The sequence below is a fragment of the Nasonia vitripennis genome, chromosome 4, assembly GCF_009193385.2.
Source record: "Nasonia vitripennis strain AsymCx chromosome 4, Nvit_psr_1.1, whole genome shotgun sequence".
NCBI lineage: Eukaryota > Metazoa > Arthropoda > Insecta > Hymenoptera > Pteromalidae > Nasonia > Nasonia vitripennis.
In genome coordinates, this window is record NC_045760.1 from 29895990 (window position 1) to 29913858 (window position 17869).

Sequence of the window (17869 nt, forward strand, 5' to 3'; positions counted from 1 at the left end):
CTCTTCCGCCGGTGAGTTAAGCGCACGTGCAGCTCCCACACTTGCACTTTTAGTCAACGAGTCCCGTTATACTGGACGATTCACCAGTGCACAAGGAGGGGGGAGAGCCGACGTCGTGTGCCGCTCGAGCGTATAAGTCTGCCAGAGATCGGCCGAGAGCCAAGTAGTATTTGGAGAGTTTTTTAGAAGGCATTTTGGAGCACGAGATTGATTTTGAGATTGTTAACGATATATTCTGAGTGAGAGAAATGAATCATCCTCATGGTGGAGAAAAATTGAATATTGAAGCCCAAAAATAATATATTTGTGAATCGCTGTGTGTTTTAGGTAAGAGTTTGAAAATTTTATCATTCAACGATGAAAAAAAAAACATACATTTCGGAGAGACGGAGACGAGATAGATTCGATGATATTCTTATCTCTTATTCCTCAACTACTGTCTTGTGTACAGTAGTTTGAGCGCGTTCGTCTCTTAAAACAAAATATTTCTTAAAAGGGTGGCGAAAATCAACATAACAATAACTTTCAATTTAACCATGCGCATGCGCGTTCTTCTCAGCGCGAAAATCGCAAAATATCGCTGTCATAAAAACGAGCCTTTACACCATTTCTGATAAGAATATATAAGAGAATTGATAAAAAAAATATCCTATGCGTAGTTTTGCCGAGTTAACCTTCATTTACATCATTTTGATGAAAAAGTGCGTAACAAAGGAGAAGAATTAAATTCGTACAAAAGTAATATTTAAATATTTTAAAACAATTTTGTAACGTATTATTCCGTTCTTTAATATAAGACTATACGAGATTTGAAATAATTCAATACTTTATTTTACTCCCTCTCTTAAGTTTTAAATAAGTATAATACTTTTTTTTTTAATTTCAGGAAAACGCAGAATTTGGTAACGTGCACGAACATTCCGCAGCCCTTTTGACACCAGGTATAGGAAGTATTTAAAACTGCACCGTTTTTAGAAAATTTTTCCTTTGTGCCTCAACTAATCAAGTTAATCTATTTTAAAGCAGCGAACTAAATAATTAAGGGAACGACCTACTAAAACTTGACTGTAATTTGTAATGTAATTATATCGTTTTTTCTTATAGATCGCTGAAAAATGGCTTCAGGAGATGTTGGAACTATCAAGGCCATCAAGTCATGTAAATTCAAGTGGGAGATCGATAGTTTCAGCTCAAGATGTAAGAAAGACGGGGACGTTCTAAAATCACCAAAATTCAGGACAAACATCAGCGTCATCAGCGATATCGGATGTTCTCTGTACTGCGAAAAAAAAGATTACAAAGATTGTCTGTCCATACTCTTACTCGCGAATTTTGAGATCAAAGTAGTCGTGAGTTTTAAAATTTTCACCAACAAAGGCAAACTCGTGGTAGACCAGACGTTAGATGCACACGGCTCGAGGTACACTCGTTGGGGCCGCGTCAAATTCATCGCCCTAGATTTCGTAGTAAACCCTGCGAACGACGTACTGAACGACGACAAACTGACGATCGAGTTTGAAATAACGGAGACGGATAACGAAACCGAGGAAAAAGGAGACGTCGTCGACGACTACGAGGCTCTTCTCAGCGACGACAAATTCAGCGATGTGTCACTCGTAGCCGAAGGTAAAACCTTGAAAGCTCACAAGTGTATACTGGCGAAGAGAAGCTCGGTGTTTGCGACGATGTTCGACACCGACATGAAGGAGAAGCAGGGACAACCAGTGGAAATCGACGACGTGAAGTACGACGTTCTCGTGGAACTGATTCGTTTCATCTACTCCGGAAGGGTTAACAACATCGTCGCGATAGTCGACCAACTGGCAATAGCAGCGGAGAAATACGCACTCGACGGTCTGAAGAAAATGTGCGAGAGAATAATGAGAACGAATTTGAGCATCGACAACGTCATCGGTTGTCTTCAACTCGCCGACAGACTCCGCATGGACGAGTTGAAGGCGGAGGCGATCGAACTTGTGCTCGAGAATGCCAGTGATGTGAGCGAAAAACCGGAATTCGATTTGTTGTCCGATGACATTGTGCGCAAAGTATTTCGTTGCTTGGCTAAGAGGTACAAATAGTAAATTTTCTTTAGCATTGCTTCGAGCGTGCTCTGCTTTTTTATATTTTTATATTCGACGGTCGATTTGTTACATGAACGTTATAAGTATAAACGTTAATTTATGAGCAGTAAATGGACCTCGATCGGTTTGGAGAATGTTGTAAGGTTTTTGAAGTGGTTGCTTGATGATTTTTTGTGACGGGAGTAGTTGTAAATGACCTGGATGATGTTGATATTATTATATTCTATCGTATGTTGAAAAATAATACAGTGATCGACATTTCAATTATGTATCAGTCTATACAATAATATTATAGGTATACTTATTAATGTTCTGCTTAGAATTTCTGACAATCTAACAAGTAATCGGACTGATTTTTGAACTTTCAAACTACGTATATTGTGCACGTGCGCATTTCGTCGCCGTGGATTTTCACTTTCGCAACTTTCGCAGCCATGAGAAGAAGCCTTTACTTACCACATTTTTTAGATAAGAATAAGAGAATCGTGTAGTTTTGCTGAGTTAACCTTTATCTTTATAGTAGGAGTCAAAAACTGCAATAAGAGAGAACATTACGAACATTATATGCCTTATAATTGTTGCAAAGCTAGCAGACTTGAAATAATTATATAAATGAATACAAATTAACCGTATGCAATAAAATTGTACATGGTTATGAATACAAATATCAACATCGGGTATTTACAATTAACTCATACAATGTTGACCCAATTGTAGGTAAATACAGAAATCCACGTATACGCTAATTTTTGTTCAGTAAAGTTTATATTTTATATTGCGAGAAAAATGTCAGAAGTTGAGCAATTTTACGTTACTTCGTACACATTGAAATGGGAGATCGAACATTTTTACAGAAGACACATGGAAAATGAAATTTATTTTCAGTCGCCAGCCTTCAGGCCAAATTTTGGAATCGATCGCGATATTAGATGTATGCTAATTACTTTTTACTGTAAAGATAAAAGTGAAAATTATTTAAGTCTAGTTCTATTTGGTTTAGGGGTTGAAAATGAGGTTCATTTGAAAATTTTCAATAATAAAGGTGAAGTGGTAGTGAATCAGAACCTACTAGATAAGAAAATTGGTGTTTCAAAATTAGGAAAGACCTTTCCTGATTTTGAGCAAATATCGACATCTGCTCAATTTTATTTCCGAAATTTTACATTTGATTCAGTAAATGATATGCTAAATGATGATAAATTGACAGTTGAGCTTGAAATAACGGTTAATAATAATAAAACAAACCTCCAGAAGCCCGAAAACTTAGAAGTTGGGAAGAGAGAAAATGATATTGTAGAGACTCTCTCTGCACTATTTAACGATGACAAATATAGCGATGTAACTCTTGTGGCGGAAGGAAAAACCTTAAAAGCTCATAAGTGTATACTAGCAAAAAGAAATTCAGTATTTGCCGCCATGTTTGACATCGACATGAAGGAGAAGCAAAAGAATACCGTAGAAATAGAGGATATGAAGTACGACGTTCTCGTGGAACTGATCCGTTTCATTTATACCGAAAAGGTCAATAACATTGTTGCAATAGTCGATGAACTTGCAATCGCAGCAGATCAATACGCAGTCGATAGTTTGAAGAAAATGTGCGAGAAGACGATGGGAGAAAACTTGAGCCTGGAAAACTTCGTCGGCTGTCTCCATCTCGCCGACAAGCTCCACATGAATCAGTTGAAGCAGGAAGTGATTATGTTCATCTTTAAAAATGCTAGTGATATCAGTGATAAACCAGAATTTGATTCGGTGCCTGATGACATTGTTCGTCAAGTATTTCGGTGTTTGGCGAAAAAAATAGAAGAGATAGACGACACACATGAATAATGCAGAAAGCAACTAAATTTATTTTCAAAAAAATTTGGTTGCTTGGCAAGGAAGAAAAATTAAAGCGTAATTTTACTGTATGCGTAACATTGCTTTATTATAGTTATTAATTATTTGGTTTTTAACATACTTTTTTTCTGAAAATTTTGTATATGTAAATAAATAAATAAAAGTATACGTTTATCTTATTATTGGGTACCTAGATATGTACGAGTCTCAAACCAGTGTAACCCATCTTGTGTAAAGTGCATATTATGCACAATCGTTATTGTAGCCCTCATTTTATGCAATATGTAAAGTTATCTACCACAACAAATTGCGATTAGCAGCCACGTTCAATTTTGTCTTGTGACAGCTCTGAGTGTGGTATAATAAGATATCGACGTGGATATTATCTGCATTACTCATCACGCAAAAGATTAAAAACAATACGAACGTAAATCTTATTAAAAAATTCATGGTCAAACTTACGCCCGTAATAAATGTCAACGTGAGTGCCGGCATGACCCCATCAACGTGTATCCTCACAAGTTTTTGGCACCTCAACATCACTATGAATTTCGATGATGTTACAATTTTAGATTCTCCATACCAGTCTGTAGAATAAATAGACAATCCGACGTTTCTGCTCTAATGAACAAAGCGAGAAATTTGATCATGTGCAGCCAGAAAAAGTCTATTATTCATGTAAATCGATAACTGTCTAATTAGACTCACAACTGTCAATAGTTCATCAGCACTTGTGGCGTTCATAATGAGCCTCACGTAGTTTATCAAAAGAACAATGCCAAATCTTTGGAGAGACGCAACTGTCGCTGTAGGCTAATAAATAAAAGATCAATTGATTAGTACAATAGACAAGGCATATTTTAAATTATTATTTATGCATTAGCTTACGTTGACGAGTTGCAGTCCAGCTCCAACAGTGTAGCTGATGAAGCAAATTACTGTCTTCGATACGACTAGTCTAACGGCGATGTTGGTCTTTTTCGCCAAACTATTTTCACGATATTAGGTATGATTTCAATATTGAATCGAGCTAATACACCACTAATCAAAATTGAATACCATAAAATATGTTGATGCTCACGAATCCGTTGCTTCAGTTCTTCATCGTCGTTGACGCTCTCTAAATCGGCTGCCAAAACTTTTAAGCGAACCGAGCATATGTATATCAGTAGAACAACCATCGCGTCGAGATTGACGATGACGCTGGTGTGACACATGACGATGAGTTGATTAGAAAATAAAAAAACGTCCATCACAGGTGATCTGATTGCCGGTGGATAATAAGACGTCGTCAAAAAAGTCTCCCACGCAGTTATCGCAGGGTTTGTAAAGTACAGCACCACCAGTACGAAGTACAAAAAAGTGATGATACACATCATCACTGCGAATATACTGGCTTTCTCTTTGAGAACCCATTGCTTCTTCTCATCAGCGAGTGTTAGGTAGTCTTCTACTTCGGTTAGTAATAACTGAGATAAAAGTTTTTTAAAATCTTGTCATACTGTAGACCAAAAATTAATTGAAAAGAAAAGTCGTTCAAACCTGTAACGTCACGTGATAGCATTTATAGTTTATCAAAATGATGATGGATTCCACCATCGATACGAATTCCAGCCACGAAAAGGAAGCGATGGTAATATCGTCGCTCGCATGGCCACAGGTATTCAGTGTAAAACTCGCCGCGACCAAGTAATTCAAAAAGTAAAACCACCACAAGCACTCGTAAACAAATCTCCAACGAATGTTGTCATCGGTCTTCAAAGGCCAGACCGCGTAAATCTTTCCCATGAATCTTAAAAAGTTCAAACATTTCAGCAAGTACGTTATAACGTTCATTTTACATTTGATTTTAGCATCGTGATATAAATTTCGCGACATTGTCTATTGCTAAATGTACTTCTGATACTAAAAGGTTTTCAGTGCGAAAACTCATCTTACCTTCCGTCGACGTATAATTTCATAAGGTAATTACGTTCATTAATGAATGTTTGATTCAGGCCTCATGGGTTATCGCAATGAGCAGACCTAATATTACACATGTAGTTCTGTTCTAACAAAGAAAACGCGTTATCATATCCTAAAAATATATTACACGTTATTCAAATTAATTGTACATCGGCCGGGGCAAATATTTTAATTCGATCGCCCGTCTCTAATCGGTAAACATCAGATAGGATACCATGAGAAAAATCGGGGATTTTTTTCAAGTTTTTAACTAATTTTCTATTTTAAAAAGATCCGCATAAATTGATTAGCAAATATAGTAGACATGTCTTGCCACGTGTGTACAGACTTACTATAAGGATTATTTTAATGATCCTTTAATTGCAGACTGAACAATTTGATCGCAGAGGTCGTGTGAATACAGTAGTCATAGATGACCCTGAGTCTGTACATAGTTTATAATATATTTGAGCGATTTTCAAGAAAGAGTTATATTACTGATTCAGTTTTCAATTAGTTTGATCCACATCGATACCGCCACCAATGAATAACTGCCTTACCGACGCGCCTTCCAAAACCAAACTGCAAGCATATCGGGGATTCCCCTAACCGACGCAGCCATTGCATAGAGCTTCGGTGCACCGCCGCGCGATGTCGCCGCGGCAACCTTTCTCATTCAGAGCTTTCGCGCACATGTCTCTCTCGCTCCCGACGAGAAGAGAGAGGGAGAACGACAGGTCGTTGGGCGGCGGGAGCAAGCGCACGCGGCCAGTTGAGTACATCTGCACTCGAACAGCAGAAAGACAGAGACAGCTCGCAGCGTCTCGTCGAGAGAGTATACAGTCGTGGTGCGCGCGCGCAGGTTGTACTATACGTATCGTATACGTGCCTATAGCAGAGTACATAGACTATGTATACGAGGAAACGCGAGTAAGAGTGCGTTACATAGAATCCTTTATATTTTACCGCCGCGGGAGTATAGAGCGGCGAGTCAGACAGTCTCGTCGGCACGCGCTTGTGTACAGTATTACAGCAGCAGCGGAATAGTGCGTTCCCCGTGTGCAGTTTGAGTATAATAAACAATATGGCTGGTGTATCGCCTTGCAACGCTGGTTATGTCGTTCGCGGCCATCGTCATCATCACGAGTGCATCGCCGCCGTTAGTGCTGTCAACGGAGTGTACTAGTCGCCGCTACTCAACGCGGTGAGTACCTAAACGTTTATATACTTACCACCGGTCGAACCTGCAAGACTTTTTTTTTTTTTTTTTTTTTGTGCGCGCGTATACACCTATACGGGCTATCCGATCGACGATTTCGCAACCGACTGGTCGTTCTCCTCTGGCATGGGAACGGTATACTACGTACGATTCTTAAACCGATCGTTTCCTTCTCTCCAGCTGCACAAAAACCTCGGGAACGTTTTTCTCGGTGTAGGTTATACATTTCTAGCGGAGGAGCGAGTCACTTCTCTGCTTCGCTGCTGCTGATGTTGCCGCGCTCGAGAGAAGGGGTCGAGAGCGGCTGTGTAGAGGGAGAGAGAGAGAGAGAGAGAGAGAGTGCATTATCCGAAGCAACAGGTTTTTTCGGCGCTGCCGCTACTGCCACGGGATATCCGCGTCTGTGTCGTAGGCTCGAGGCTGTTTGTCTATTGTTATTTGCCGATTTCTTCTCGGATCGGTGATGTGCAAATGAGTTAGCGGACTGACGGCTATTTCGATCGCGGTTTGACTTGCAGATTCCGCGTACAGGATTTTAATCGATTTTCTACGATTGATTTAGATAGCGCCGAGGCATGAATATTTTAATTCGCGGAGGAAAGTCGAGAGGCGCGTCGTTGGAAAAAGTTGTTGTTGACGTAAGAGCGGGAATCTTCTGAGAAATTCTAGAACAACGAAGTGAAATATTTACTAGGTTCGTCCGTTTTTTTTTTATCGTTAGAAGAGCGTTACATTAATTTTATCTAATTATTGAAATTCGTCGCAATAATCACCGGAATGACTAATAGTACCGGGTGATTCACGACGTTCGGTAGTATACACGATAAGTCTAAAAAAAATCGTGAGATCAATCAACCATTATCTACTATCGCTATAGCCTATATTTCAGCGAAGCTCATCGTGCACAAAATCGTGAAAAAAAAATTTTACGTCTTGCGTCAATCCTCGAAAAAGAAGAATAAAAATCCGCAAAGAAAGGCATTTCCCGCGGTTAATTTAAACGAAGCTCGGGCAACGGCCCTAAATTCGGGAAATCCGAATAGATCGGCGGAGGATTGAATAATAGAGAGCAAGTAATAAATATAGCGATGACGCGCGCTGCTGCCGCTATACCGTTTTGCGGGTCGTGTGGATGAAGGTGCCGATTTCGCGGGGGTTTATAATTGTTGCTGAAGCTTTAGCGCAGGCTATTATTGCGGTCGATATTTCGTCCGGCGAATGCGTTCTGCGATGTGCAAGATTTATATCGAGCGCGAATGCGGGGGTGTTCGCTTTCTGTTTTACCGACGTTGTTTTCACGCTCGATTGATGGCGTTTATTGCTGCTGTCTTTCTTGAATTTGTTTTAACTTTCGGAATAAATTTGCAAAGCGAGGTGAACAAGTTAAGCGTCGCGTGCGTGGCCGTGAATATATGTTTTCTTTATGTTGAATGACGGTAAAAATGGATTTTTTAAAGAGAGGTCTTCGAAGATAAAAATTTTTATGGTTTTTAAAATAGGAGAAATGTTCATTGCACGGAATACAAAGTGGAACGTGCGAAAACGTATATTATTTAAATTTATTGAAATAAAAATAATCCACGCAATAAACGACGATCTTTTCAAGTGCCAAATCAAAAAGTCGACACACCCCATTCAAACGCGCGCACGTGTGCCCCAGTGCAAAGGAACCCGTAAAAAGCCCCCTCGATCACGTCAACGTTCGCTGCTCCTTCAGCACACGCGTGTAATCGAAATAACGATCGACTTGTCTATCTCTCTTTGACGAGTGTATTAACATAATATAAGTCGCGTCGCGATGTACAAACAAAATTACGCGTGATAAAAAATATCAACGCGACTTTTCCACAAGCCTCTAAACAACGTCCAACACCTTGAGAAAAAAAAAAAAAAATTCCCCAAGGATACGCGGCACAAATTAACGCGGGTTAATCCTTTTACGCAAAAGCGTCAGCATCGCTAACCAAGTGAACAAACTTCCTCGCTAAAACGCCTTGCTTTATCGCACTGCATATTACACTGCAGCTCTGGACAGCCGAGAAAGAAGCCATTGATGTGAAAGGCTGGTCGTGGCCCTTCAGTCGAAAAAAACGCGATGATAACGATAAGCTCCGACAGGAATTTCTATAGAGAATCGTGTACAATGACATCCTTGCAGTGTACGCCGTTTATGAGATTATTATATTTATACCGGTTTCTTTATAATCGCCTATTCACGTAGACGGAAAAATATGTAATTTATTTTTCAATCAATCTTTTTTTCATCGATTCGTCATTTTTCAAAAATTATCAAGGCTCTTCCATCATCTCACTTGAACACATCCCCATAAGTCAAGAGCTTCTATAATATCTCGATGTAACTAAATCGAGCGACGAATATTTCGCGCAGTAACTTCCATTGTTCGCATATAGCCCAGCAGTGACCCAAAGTCTCTTCCTTTTCCTTTTCTACGCTACATCCCCGTCGACTAATTGCCTCGTGTGCGCAAGCGCGCGCGAACCGTAAATTCTCGCGAAAGCTCTAGTCACGGGGTCTTGTAAGGCTATAAGATACACCAGCCGAGATTCAGGTCGACCATCTCGGGACTCACGCTCCTCTAATTGAAAAGTACAACACACGCGGGCTCTTTGTTATTTCGTCGAAAATATCATCGATCGATGTCGCGAGCAATTAGGGTCGAAAATTCTATAACGATCCGCAAATAAGCTCTCTAATGAAGCCACTTAATAAAACGTTTTCTACGCGACTGTAATGATCATGAGTCTTGGTCAAACACACACACACACACGCGCGCGCGCAATAGTGAGTGTATGTTTTTATCGATGCAATTAGCGCATAGGAACAAAGGAAAAATTCGATATTTTCCATAGAATATTTTTAGGAAGAAGAACGAGCGGCCCATTCATTTGCAAATTGCGTAAGAACGTGCCTAGGCTGTGTTGTATATGGCGGATAGCGTCGTCGTGACATGTCGGAGATTCCCATTGAGCGAAGCCTCTAAAGGTATAGAGCTTCAGTGTGTGTTATGCAGAGAACGAATGGCCAAAGCCGAATGAATTGATGAATCGGAAGCGCGATACTGGGTTAACTCGAGCTAGCCGAGTATCACCTTGTAAGCTTATACTCTTGGCGGAGGATCACGAGAACACACTTTGTTTTTTTTTTTATAAATTTTTTTAGCTTATTTTTGAAAAACCGATTTTTCAATCGTGACAGGCCGAGAGAACGTGAGCCGTGTGCGTGAGAGCGATTGAATAATTATAGGCGCGTCGTCGGTGTGTGTAGAGAAGCTGTGCTTCTTCCTTTTACGTAAGGCACCACTGCTGTGTACAATTGTATTATATATACATCAGGATGTCCATGTGTACAAAAGTATAGTTTTTTTAGCACACACGTATAGAATCTCCGGCTCGGTTAACTAACTAAGCGGGGCCGACCTTGATCTTTGACATTTTGTATTATTGATTCAAGTTATAAGTATAATCGTTTGACTTACTCGCAGTTTGAAATCGATACCGCGCATGTGAAAAATTAACTCGCGCGGGGCAGGTCAGTGTCTATTTCGTAACTTTTCGTCGACTTATGCATGATATTTCCTGTACGAATTCAGTATTTAACTTTAGGAAGGAAACTCAAAAAAAAAAAAAAAAAGAAAGTTAACGAAGCATCCTATATTCACACTAGGAGCAAGAACCGAGTGTACGAGACACCGGAAGCTCGCTCACTCCGTGATCGAATCGCGAAGAGGGACCTTGACCATGGCAGTGGTTGTTTGTTCCGCCGCGGGCGCCTATGTGTGTGTGTGTGTGTAAAAAGCGCCGCGGTTTCAAAAGAGAGCTTGTTCTTCTATATTCTTGTTCCGTCCTTCTATCCCTCTATGCTGTGTTTGTGTCCGTGAAGCTTACGGCTACTTAGTAACTTAATTTTTCGTCCGGAGCCATCAGTGGTTCCGGTTTGTCACTCTGGACTGTATATCGAGCTACGCTTAGTGTGTGTGTGTGTGCTATAGGAGGACCTTGCGGGCGATTGTCGTTAATAATTCTTATTCGCGGCTCGGCATTGCGGCGAACTGACGTGATTTGCTTTCCTGTTCAATTAAACTTTCTTGCGTCGCGAGCTTTTCCGCCTTTTTTTAATTGCACGCGCTCCCCCGCACAGAGCTCTGCATGATTATGCAGAAAAAATAAGGCTGACACTGCTGCGGATGGATCGCTTGCGGATAATCAGCGGGTTAAATATGGAAGGAGTTTTGTCGTGGCTTTTTTTAGCCAGTGCGACGTACTAGGGTGGTTCGGAGTTTGAAATTCGTTGATTTTTAATTTTTTTTTGTGAAATGCTGCAATTTTTTCACCAGTTTCGATTTTGTTGCATAGAAAAAAAAAATCAGAATAATTTTACACGAATATTTTTCGTCAATTATTAATAAAGCTCGTTTACCTTAATTCCGCGAAACTGTCAATAAATTGTAAGTGCGAATACGATAACTTATCGACACTGAGCATCAGCGAAGCCTTAAAAATTCTCGCACTATCCAGACCATCAATGCTCTAGCGACTGTAGCATATTAATATATTCAGTCCCTAACAAGCCTCTTTCATCTAGAACAAAAAAAAAAAACGACACGTCAGACTCCCTCCAATTAAAAGCAATAAAAAGCCCCGCGACGAATTCACGGCGCAGCGTCGATTAACCTGCGCAACCTTAAATTTGCTCGGCTCGGCCCCCGACGAAGATAGTAGTTCTCTGCGCGCATGTTTTTTTTTTCAGATATAGTCGGCCCACGTGCGCATTATAACAACGAATCGTGCGTCGACGTCGCGGAGGCCCATGAAGGGCATTTATATATATATATATATATATATATATATATACGCCGCCGCGACTAAGTCCTGAAACATTAACGTCGCCCCGCGTGTCATCCGCGAAAACTTTATACCAGGTGCGCATGTGCTGCCGATGTATACGCTTTGCAAGGTTGACTCCCCCCTACGATCGAATAATCTTTCGACTTCCTGCTCTTTATTCTTTGGATGAAACGTACGTTGAGCTTTTTGGGGGCTGAGATTTTTAGGAGTGGTTAAGTCTGTTTTACCGACCGAACGCTGGATGGATGGTTCATTTATTGATGGAAAGTGTATGTTTTTATAAATTTTAGAATAATGATTATTGAACTTTCGGCGCGAAATTCAAATTTCAAATATCAATCTTCCAACTTTCCGTTTGTTTCCAAATCATCAATAAAGCGTCGCATACGCTTGTATTCTCAGCGAAGGCGATTTAAACAACGCTTTCTAAAATTACCTCACAAACACACACAGTCGTCAAAAGAGAGCAAGCGTATCCCTCTGCGGATTCGAACAAAAGCAGCAAATCGTGTTTTGATATGCAAATGAAAATAGGTCAGAGCCTGCGAGCACCAGCTCTTTGTAAAGCTAACAGCCGAAATGATCGAATTATTATTTCATAGTAAAACACATTGTTCCCCCTTGTTTCATCGAAGAATCGCGTATAAGCTACTTTTTTCTCTCTCTCTCGAATAATTTGTTTATTCACCGTAGACCTTGTCGATGCATCAGCCTTTGTCGTCTACGTTAATTCTCGCAATATTCCTTTATTAATTATTAATCTTTGTTCTTATAACATTCCGGGCGAGTTTTATCGCGCGGAGAGAAAATTATGTAACGACGCTCTTCGGAGAACAAACGCCGAGTTTTATGCATCGATGGCCTATTGTAGTGCTATTATGGATTTTAAGTATTTCCAAAACGAGCCTGTAACGTGTCCTGGAACGACTTCTCAGTATCGACTCGTACAGACGAGTAATTGTCAACTCGACTACGACACTAGTTGCTCTCACGGAACAATGGCTTCCTTGTCATCCGAGCTATTCGCCCCAGAAACTCGACCACTAGATATCCGATCGAATTCACTTTAAACCGAGAAGAATAAGAAGAATTCCTCGCGTTTATTGCCAAGTCTCACCCATTTCTCTTTGTTCGCGGCTATACTATCGCCGCTGCTGACCCTTTCCATCAAAGATAGACCGACGACGCCGACACGAAAATCAAATGGGCCAATACGCAAAGTCCGCGCGAAAAAAAAAAGAATCGGGCGTGGTCCCTTCGATGCTTTCTAGGAAATGGATTTCTAGTTTACGATGCGACGCTTACGTAAACAACGACGTGTGTGTATACTTTTCATTAATGCCGCAAGAGATGCACGCCCACGTGTGCTTTTTTTGCGCGACCTTCGTGGTTCTCTTTTTTTACGGTTATTGTTGCTTCTTGTGCAGACAACGACGACGAATTTATCGTATTTCCGAGGATACGTATACTAGACTCTTTGATTCACTCGCGAGTGTGTGTGTGTGTGTGTGTGTGTGTCTTATCGAGGAGAGCTTTAATGGTCCGGAGCGGAGCTTCCGACTCGTCGTTCGAAAAGATAAGGTCGAATGAAGCGCGAATTTCAGGCTCTTTTTTTATAACCAGTCATGCTTATTTTTAACCCTTTATCGTAGAAATTTAATGTGTATGTGCACGTAGAAACTCGTATGAAAGATAGACTGTGGACTGGACTGTCAGACTGCGGCGAAGCGTGAAAATACACTTAGAGATGGTCCGCTGAGTGCACGTGGACTGGAATCGCGCGTAAATATTTGCCCTCGTCGCAGTTTTCGAGAGGAACGAGTCCCTCTATGGTTGTCCTTAAGGTAGAACGTAACTACTTCTCTCCAAACGGATCAGTATATGATTTCAAATCAATCCAATTAAAGAATAATTCCAAACCACGAGTACATCAACGTCATTAAATTGCATTCTTCATCAGGTAAACAAAGTTAATCGACGACTCCGATCACTACGCATAACCACCGCCTGCATCAGTCCCATCAGACACACGAGACCTTCTATTCCTAATTATCGGATCTACTTTTTCCATACCTGCACAGCCGTGTTTTCAATTAGCAAAAGAGGCCGCCGTAAATCTACAGCTTTCTCTCGTCCTCGACACCACAACACACCCTCTCGAAGCAATTTGTTTACAACTTATACCATATACACACAAGAAGACAGCCACATCCAATCTGGACGAGACGCCTGTTCCCTTATCAGATCGCCCGAGAAAAAGCTCGTATAAAGCTGCGAGAGAGATTAGAAGCATCAGCAACGTCGAGTTAAATGGAATGATACGTGAGCTAAGCGAACCGCGCCCATTTTCCGTCTCCGGCCTCACCCTTTCGGTCACTGCGCCTTCTATCGAAGCTTCTGCTCACCCTCAGGTCGAAGCTTTTCTTCGATTCACGAGCTGTGTTTATTTCTGAGCTTGTATTTGGAACGAAGCTTTTTGCGAAGTTAATTGTTTGTTAAGAGACATAATAGCTGGATTTTTTATTGTCGGAATATGCGACGTTACGCTGACTATACTCCATTGTGTCGCATTACTTGGTATATTTATCCCACGGATTATCATTGTTGAAAACTTATGCAAAGGCTTGCGCAAGCAATTTCTTGTCGCGCGGCGCGGCAATTATGCGCCTATTTTTACTCCCTTTTTTGCTACCATAGTAGTAGCGCAGCCTGTTTTTTTTTTTTTATGCTTCGGATGTAATGAGTCTTGTGCCAATAGACGTTAACTCACAAGCCTAGAATCATCGCGTGAAAAATTAATGAAGAGGTTTACGATGTTTGCTTTTGGTGTAGGGAACTGCAGTGAAATTAAAATTTTTTGCCTCCGCCTCCGCGAGAATAAAAGAAGAATTTTATTAGCGAGGAACGAGGCATCCTGTTTTGATTTCTAACATTCCGACACCAGCACCGCAACCTTTTCACCTATTTGAGTTGACGCCTGTGCGCCAGACGAAGCGCAATGAATTAACTAGGTGACGCTCGATTGTGAGACAGATTTTCCTCGTGTCTCGATTCGTCCCAAGGAAGTCTCTTAAAAGAAATTTGCTCGTATATAAGATTTTACGAGACGTGCTTGGATTTTAATTGATCCATTTGACTTTTCAAGGTTGATCTCGTCTCGATGGTTGCGTAAGGACAGAATTTAGCCTTTTGGTAAACCACTAGCGCCAAAGTGACATAATCTAAGTGTTAGTGATCAATTCGCTCTCTAGCGCCAGCCATTGATTTCAATTGATTACAACGTAAATCTATTGCGCCGGAGACAATAAAAATCGCCAGGCCCGATCGAGAGGGAGAGACGTAGCCAATTGGCTCGAATAGAAACGAATAGGCATTTTTCAGAGGCCAGACAAGATTTGAGTTGCGCCGTAACGTAGAAAAATGTGTTTTTTAAAAAGGGGGGCTTTTGGTTGAGACTGTTTTATCGACCGTACCCTAAACCATCTCTGTCATAAATAAACTACTTTACTTGACCTCTGAAATCACCTTGTAAACTGTTACACAACTCAAATAACATACTTAATTGAGTCTCCGTCGATAAAACAGAATCCCGAAGCCCCCTTAATAATTTCTCAGCACACGCGTTATTCAACAAGGCCAGTCGTCTCTAGATTGTGCAAGAGACTCTCTCGGTGTGCCGATGTATAGATACAGTCAAAGGGTGCGAGATCGGAGTCAGTCAGTCAGTCAGTAAGTCAGCTGCTGCTGCATGAGGTCTCTATTATGCGCACAATGGATACATATCTAGGTCCGCCGAGAGCGCTGCCGGGCTTTATTAACCGTTTGACAGCGCGCTTAGGATCTTATATCGCGCGCGTGTAAAACATGACGTAAACAGAGAGCGAGACAGGAGAGAGAGAGAGAGAGAGAGAGAGAGAGAGAGAGAGAGAGAGAGAGAGAGAGAGAGAGAGACTAATAGGGACATCCCATTGACGAAATGCTAAACGCTGATGCTTGTCTAGCTCTTAGCCGCTTCTAGCGCAAAATCACGGGCGAATATTTTATTTATAAGGTGATTATGTGGAATTTATACACTTCTTTTATAAATATCGCGGATAAGGCGTGCCTTTGTAGAAGTTCGCGGAGCGTCGGAACTTCACCTTGTCATTCTTATTTTTAGCAGCCGCGCTATATAGCCTCTAGAGCTAGCCTGCCGAAAAAAAAAAAAAATTAATGGTCTCCGCTGGATTCCCTGGAGTGTATATTTATACAGTTTCCTTTCAATTGCTCCACTGCCCACGAGAGCCATACTCATTGCTTTTTAATTCTTAATCCGACGATACTGCACAATGTATTTTCGGTCTAGTTTCCTGGTGACTCGCGAAATGAAGGTCACTAAGCCAGACGAGTAGATCACGTATATACTTTCAAAAAGGCTGAGGAACGAAAGCGAAACACACACATGCCTCGTTCCACATGACGTTTTTGTGATTTCCCTCGAAATTTTTCGAAATTCACGAAGCGTAATGCGCTCACGCGATGGCATAGGCTTATCTTCCGTCGGTCAAGAAAATCAAAGTCGTCTATCAACGGCGCACCTATAATATAAATCGAAGGTACATGAAATACGTTATAATTACCGTCCCCTAATCTATCGACGCTTCTTCTTCGTCCATTTTTCTCCCCCTTCGACGGGAGACACACCCATAGGCGTAGGTGTGCGTGTGTATATATATAACTGTTTAGGGAACGAAATCGCGATCGGTGCTCTGCCAATGCATGTATAACGGCACACACGGATTCTTCATTAAGACGTCACGCGACCTCGAATAAGCCATCACGAAGTGGCCGATGTGTCTCGTGCTTTTTTATTATCAATCATCGATCTGTACGTTGGACCCTCTGAAGTAGCTTCCGGTTTTGTTAAGGACGTTGTACATTGGTACAAAAAATCGCGTCACGCCTAGTCCTATTTTAAGGCGATGATGGTGTGTATAACGGGCACTTTTGAAAAATGTTGGGCGTAACCGAATTTCCAGGCGAAAAAGATTCGAGGTTCTGTATTTTCGAACGAGGGAATTCCAACATTATAAATAGTAAACGGCGAGCCTTAACAAAGGTGCTCTTGCGCGTACGGAATACGGAAAAGGGGGCAGTTGCCAGTTTTGCATTTTTTTTTTTTTCGCAACGACCAAACATCGTTAAAACGTCAAACGCGTGTGTGACGTTGCCTTCAAACGCTTTGTTTGTAGATCACTCAAAAATAAAAAAATTAAAAAATTTATTCTCGGAAGCCGCCATCATCACAAGCGATTTCTGCTTCCCATAAGCCCCACCAGCGCATATAGTCTTATATCCATTACTAGCGATAGTCCGCATACATCAAAATTCACTACACTATACCCAACCGATTAGATTGCGCGCGTCCGCGGTATGCGTAGAGCATTAGCTCACCGGCCGGCGAAATCGAGTGCGCGTGTACCGACGCGTCGATAGAGCGGCTATTGAAGCGAGTGCGCGCGTACTTGGCTCATAGACGATTTCCAGGAGTCGTCGTCTGCTGTTTCTTAGGCGCGAGTGACGACATCGATGGAAGAGAGAGAGAGAGAGAGAATCTATTAGTGAGACGCAGACTTGATTGTATTTACGTGTGTGTGTGTATTTTTAAACCTTCGACGCACACCTATAATGTAACGGCTGATCTGTCATGGGATTACGACGAGTCGTCGCGTGGTAATGTCTCGGTAATGATAATAAGATAATATTTTCGAGAAAAATCACTTGAGGGGTGGCAGAGTTTCGTAATTGGCCGCGTTTTACACCGAGAGCGAACTTCTCGCGTCGCAGAAGAAGCGCCGGATTCCCCGAGGAACAATTTCACCTCGATACTTGCGAAATGTCTCTTCGTCACGCTGCAGGAGTTTTCCGCGCCGTT

At 41.4% G+C, this 17869-nt stretch overlaps 4 protein-coding genes across 8 annotated transcripts in view; 3 read left to right on the plus strand and 1 right to left on the minus strand.

Annotated features, from left to right (window-relative positions):
• Nucleotides 1-120: 120 nt before the first annotated feature.
• On the plus strand, nt 121-4092 carry LOC100123109 (speckle-type POZ protein). 3 transcript variants are annotated; one of them, XM_016989944.3, is made up of 3 exons: nt 121-327; nt 887-941; nt 1105-4092. In XM_016989944.3, the coding sequence occupies exon 3, from the start codon at nt 1116-1118 to the stop codon at nt 2079-2081; it is 966 nt and encodes a 321-aa protein (XP_016845433.1). In that variant the 5' UTR covers nt 121-327; nt 887-941; nt 1105-1115; the 3' UTR covers nt 2082-4092. The 3 variants fall into 3 exon arrangements, with proteins under 3 accessions (XP_016845433.1, XP_008214854.1, XP_003428195.1); XM_008216632.4 differs by lacking the exon at nt 121-327 and adding an exon at nt 627-701; XM_003428147.5 differs by lacking the exon at nt 121-327 and adding an exon at nt 630-738.
• Nucleotides 2871-3917, plus strand: LOC103317776 (speckle-type POZ protein). The gene has a single exon (XM_008216780.1). It carries the CDS (start codon nt 2871-2873, stop codon nt 3915-3917), a length of 1047 nt encoding a protein of 348 aa, XP_008215002.1.
• Nucleotides 4091-6657, minus strand: Or59 (odorant receptor 59). 2 transcript variants are annotated; one of them, NM_001190571.1, is made up of 6 exons: nt 5469-5804; nt 4986-5395; nt 4815-4914; nt 4635-4739; nt 4389-4547; nt 4253-4312 (listed from the first exon to the last, which is right to left on the minus strand). In NM_001190571.1, exons 1-6 carry the CDS (start codon nt 5802-5804, stop codon nt 4253-4255), a joined length of 1170 nt encoding a protein of 389 aa, NP_001177500.1. The 2 variants fall into 2 exon arrangements, with proteins under 2 accessions (XP_031786136.1, NP_001177500.1); XM_031930276.2 differs by having other exon boundaries at nt 4091-4547; nt 5469-6657.
• The window catches only part of LOC100123067 (probable phospholipid-transporting ATPase IM), a 45396-nt gene continuing 34183 nt past the window's right edge, over nt 6657-17869 (plus strand). Inside the window, exon 1 of one of the 2 annotated variants that reach the window (XM_032599285.1) lies at nt 6657-7074. The gene's annotated coding sequence lies outside the window, so the exon portion shown is untranslated. The remainder of the gene's footprint in view (nt 7075-17869) is intronic. The other variant, XM_016989942.3, reaches the window with a different exon arrangement.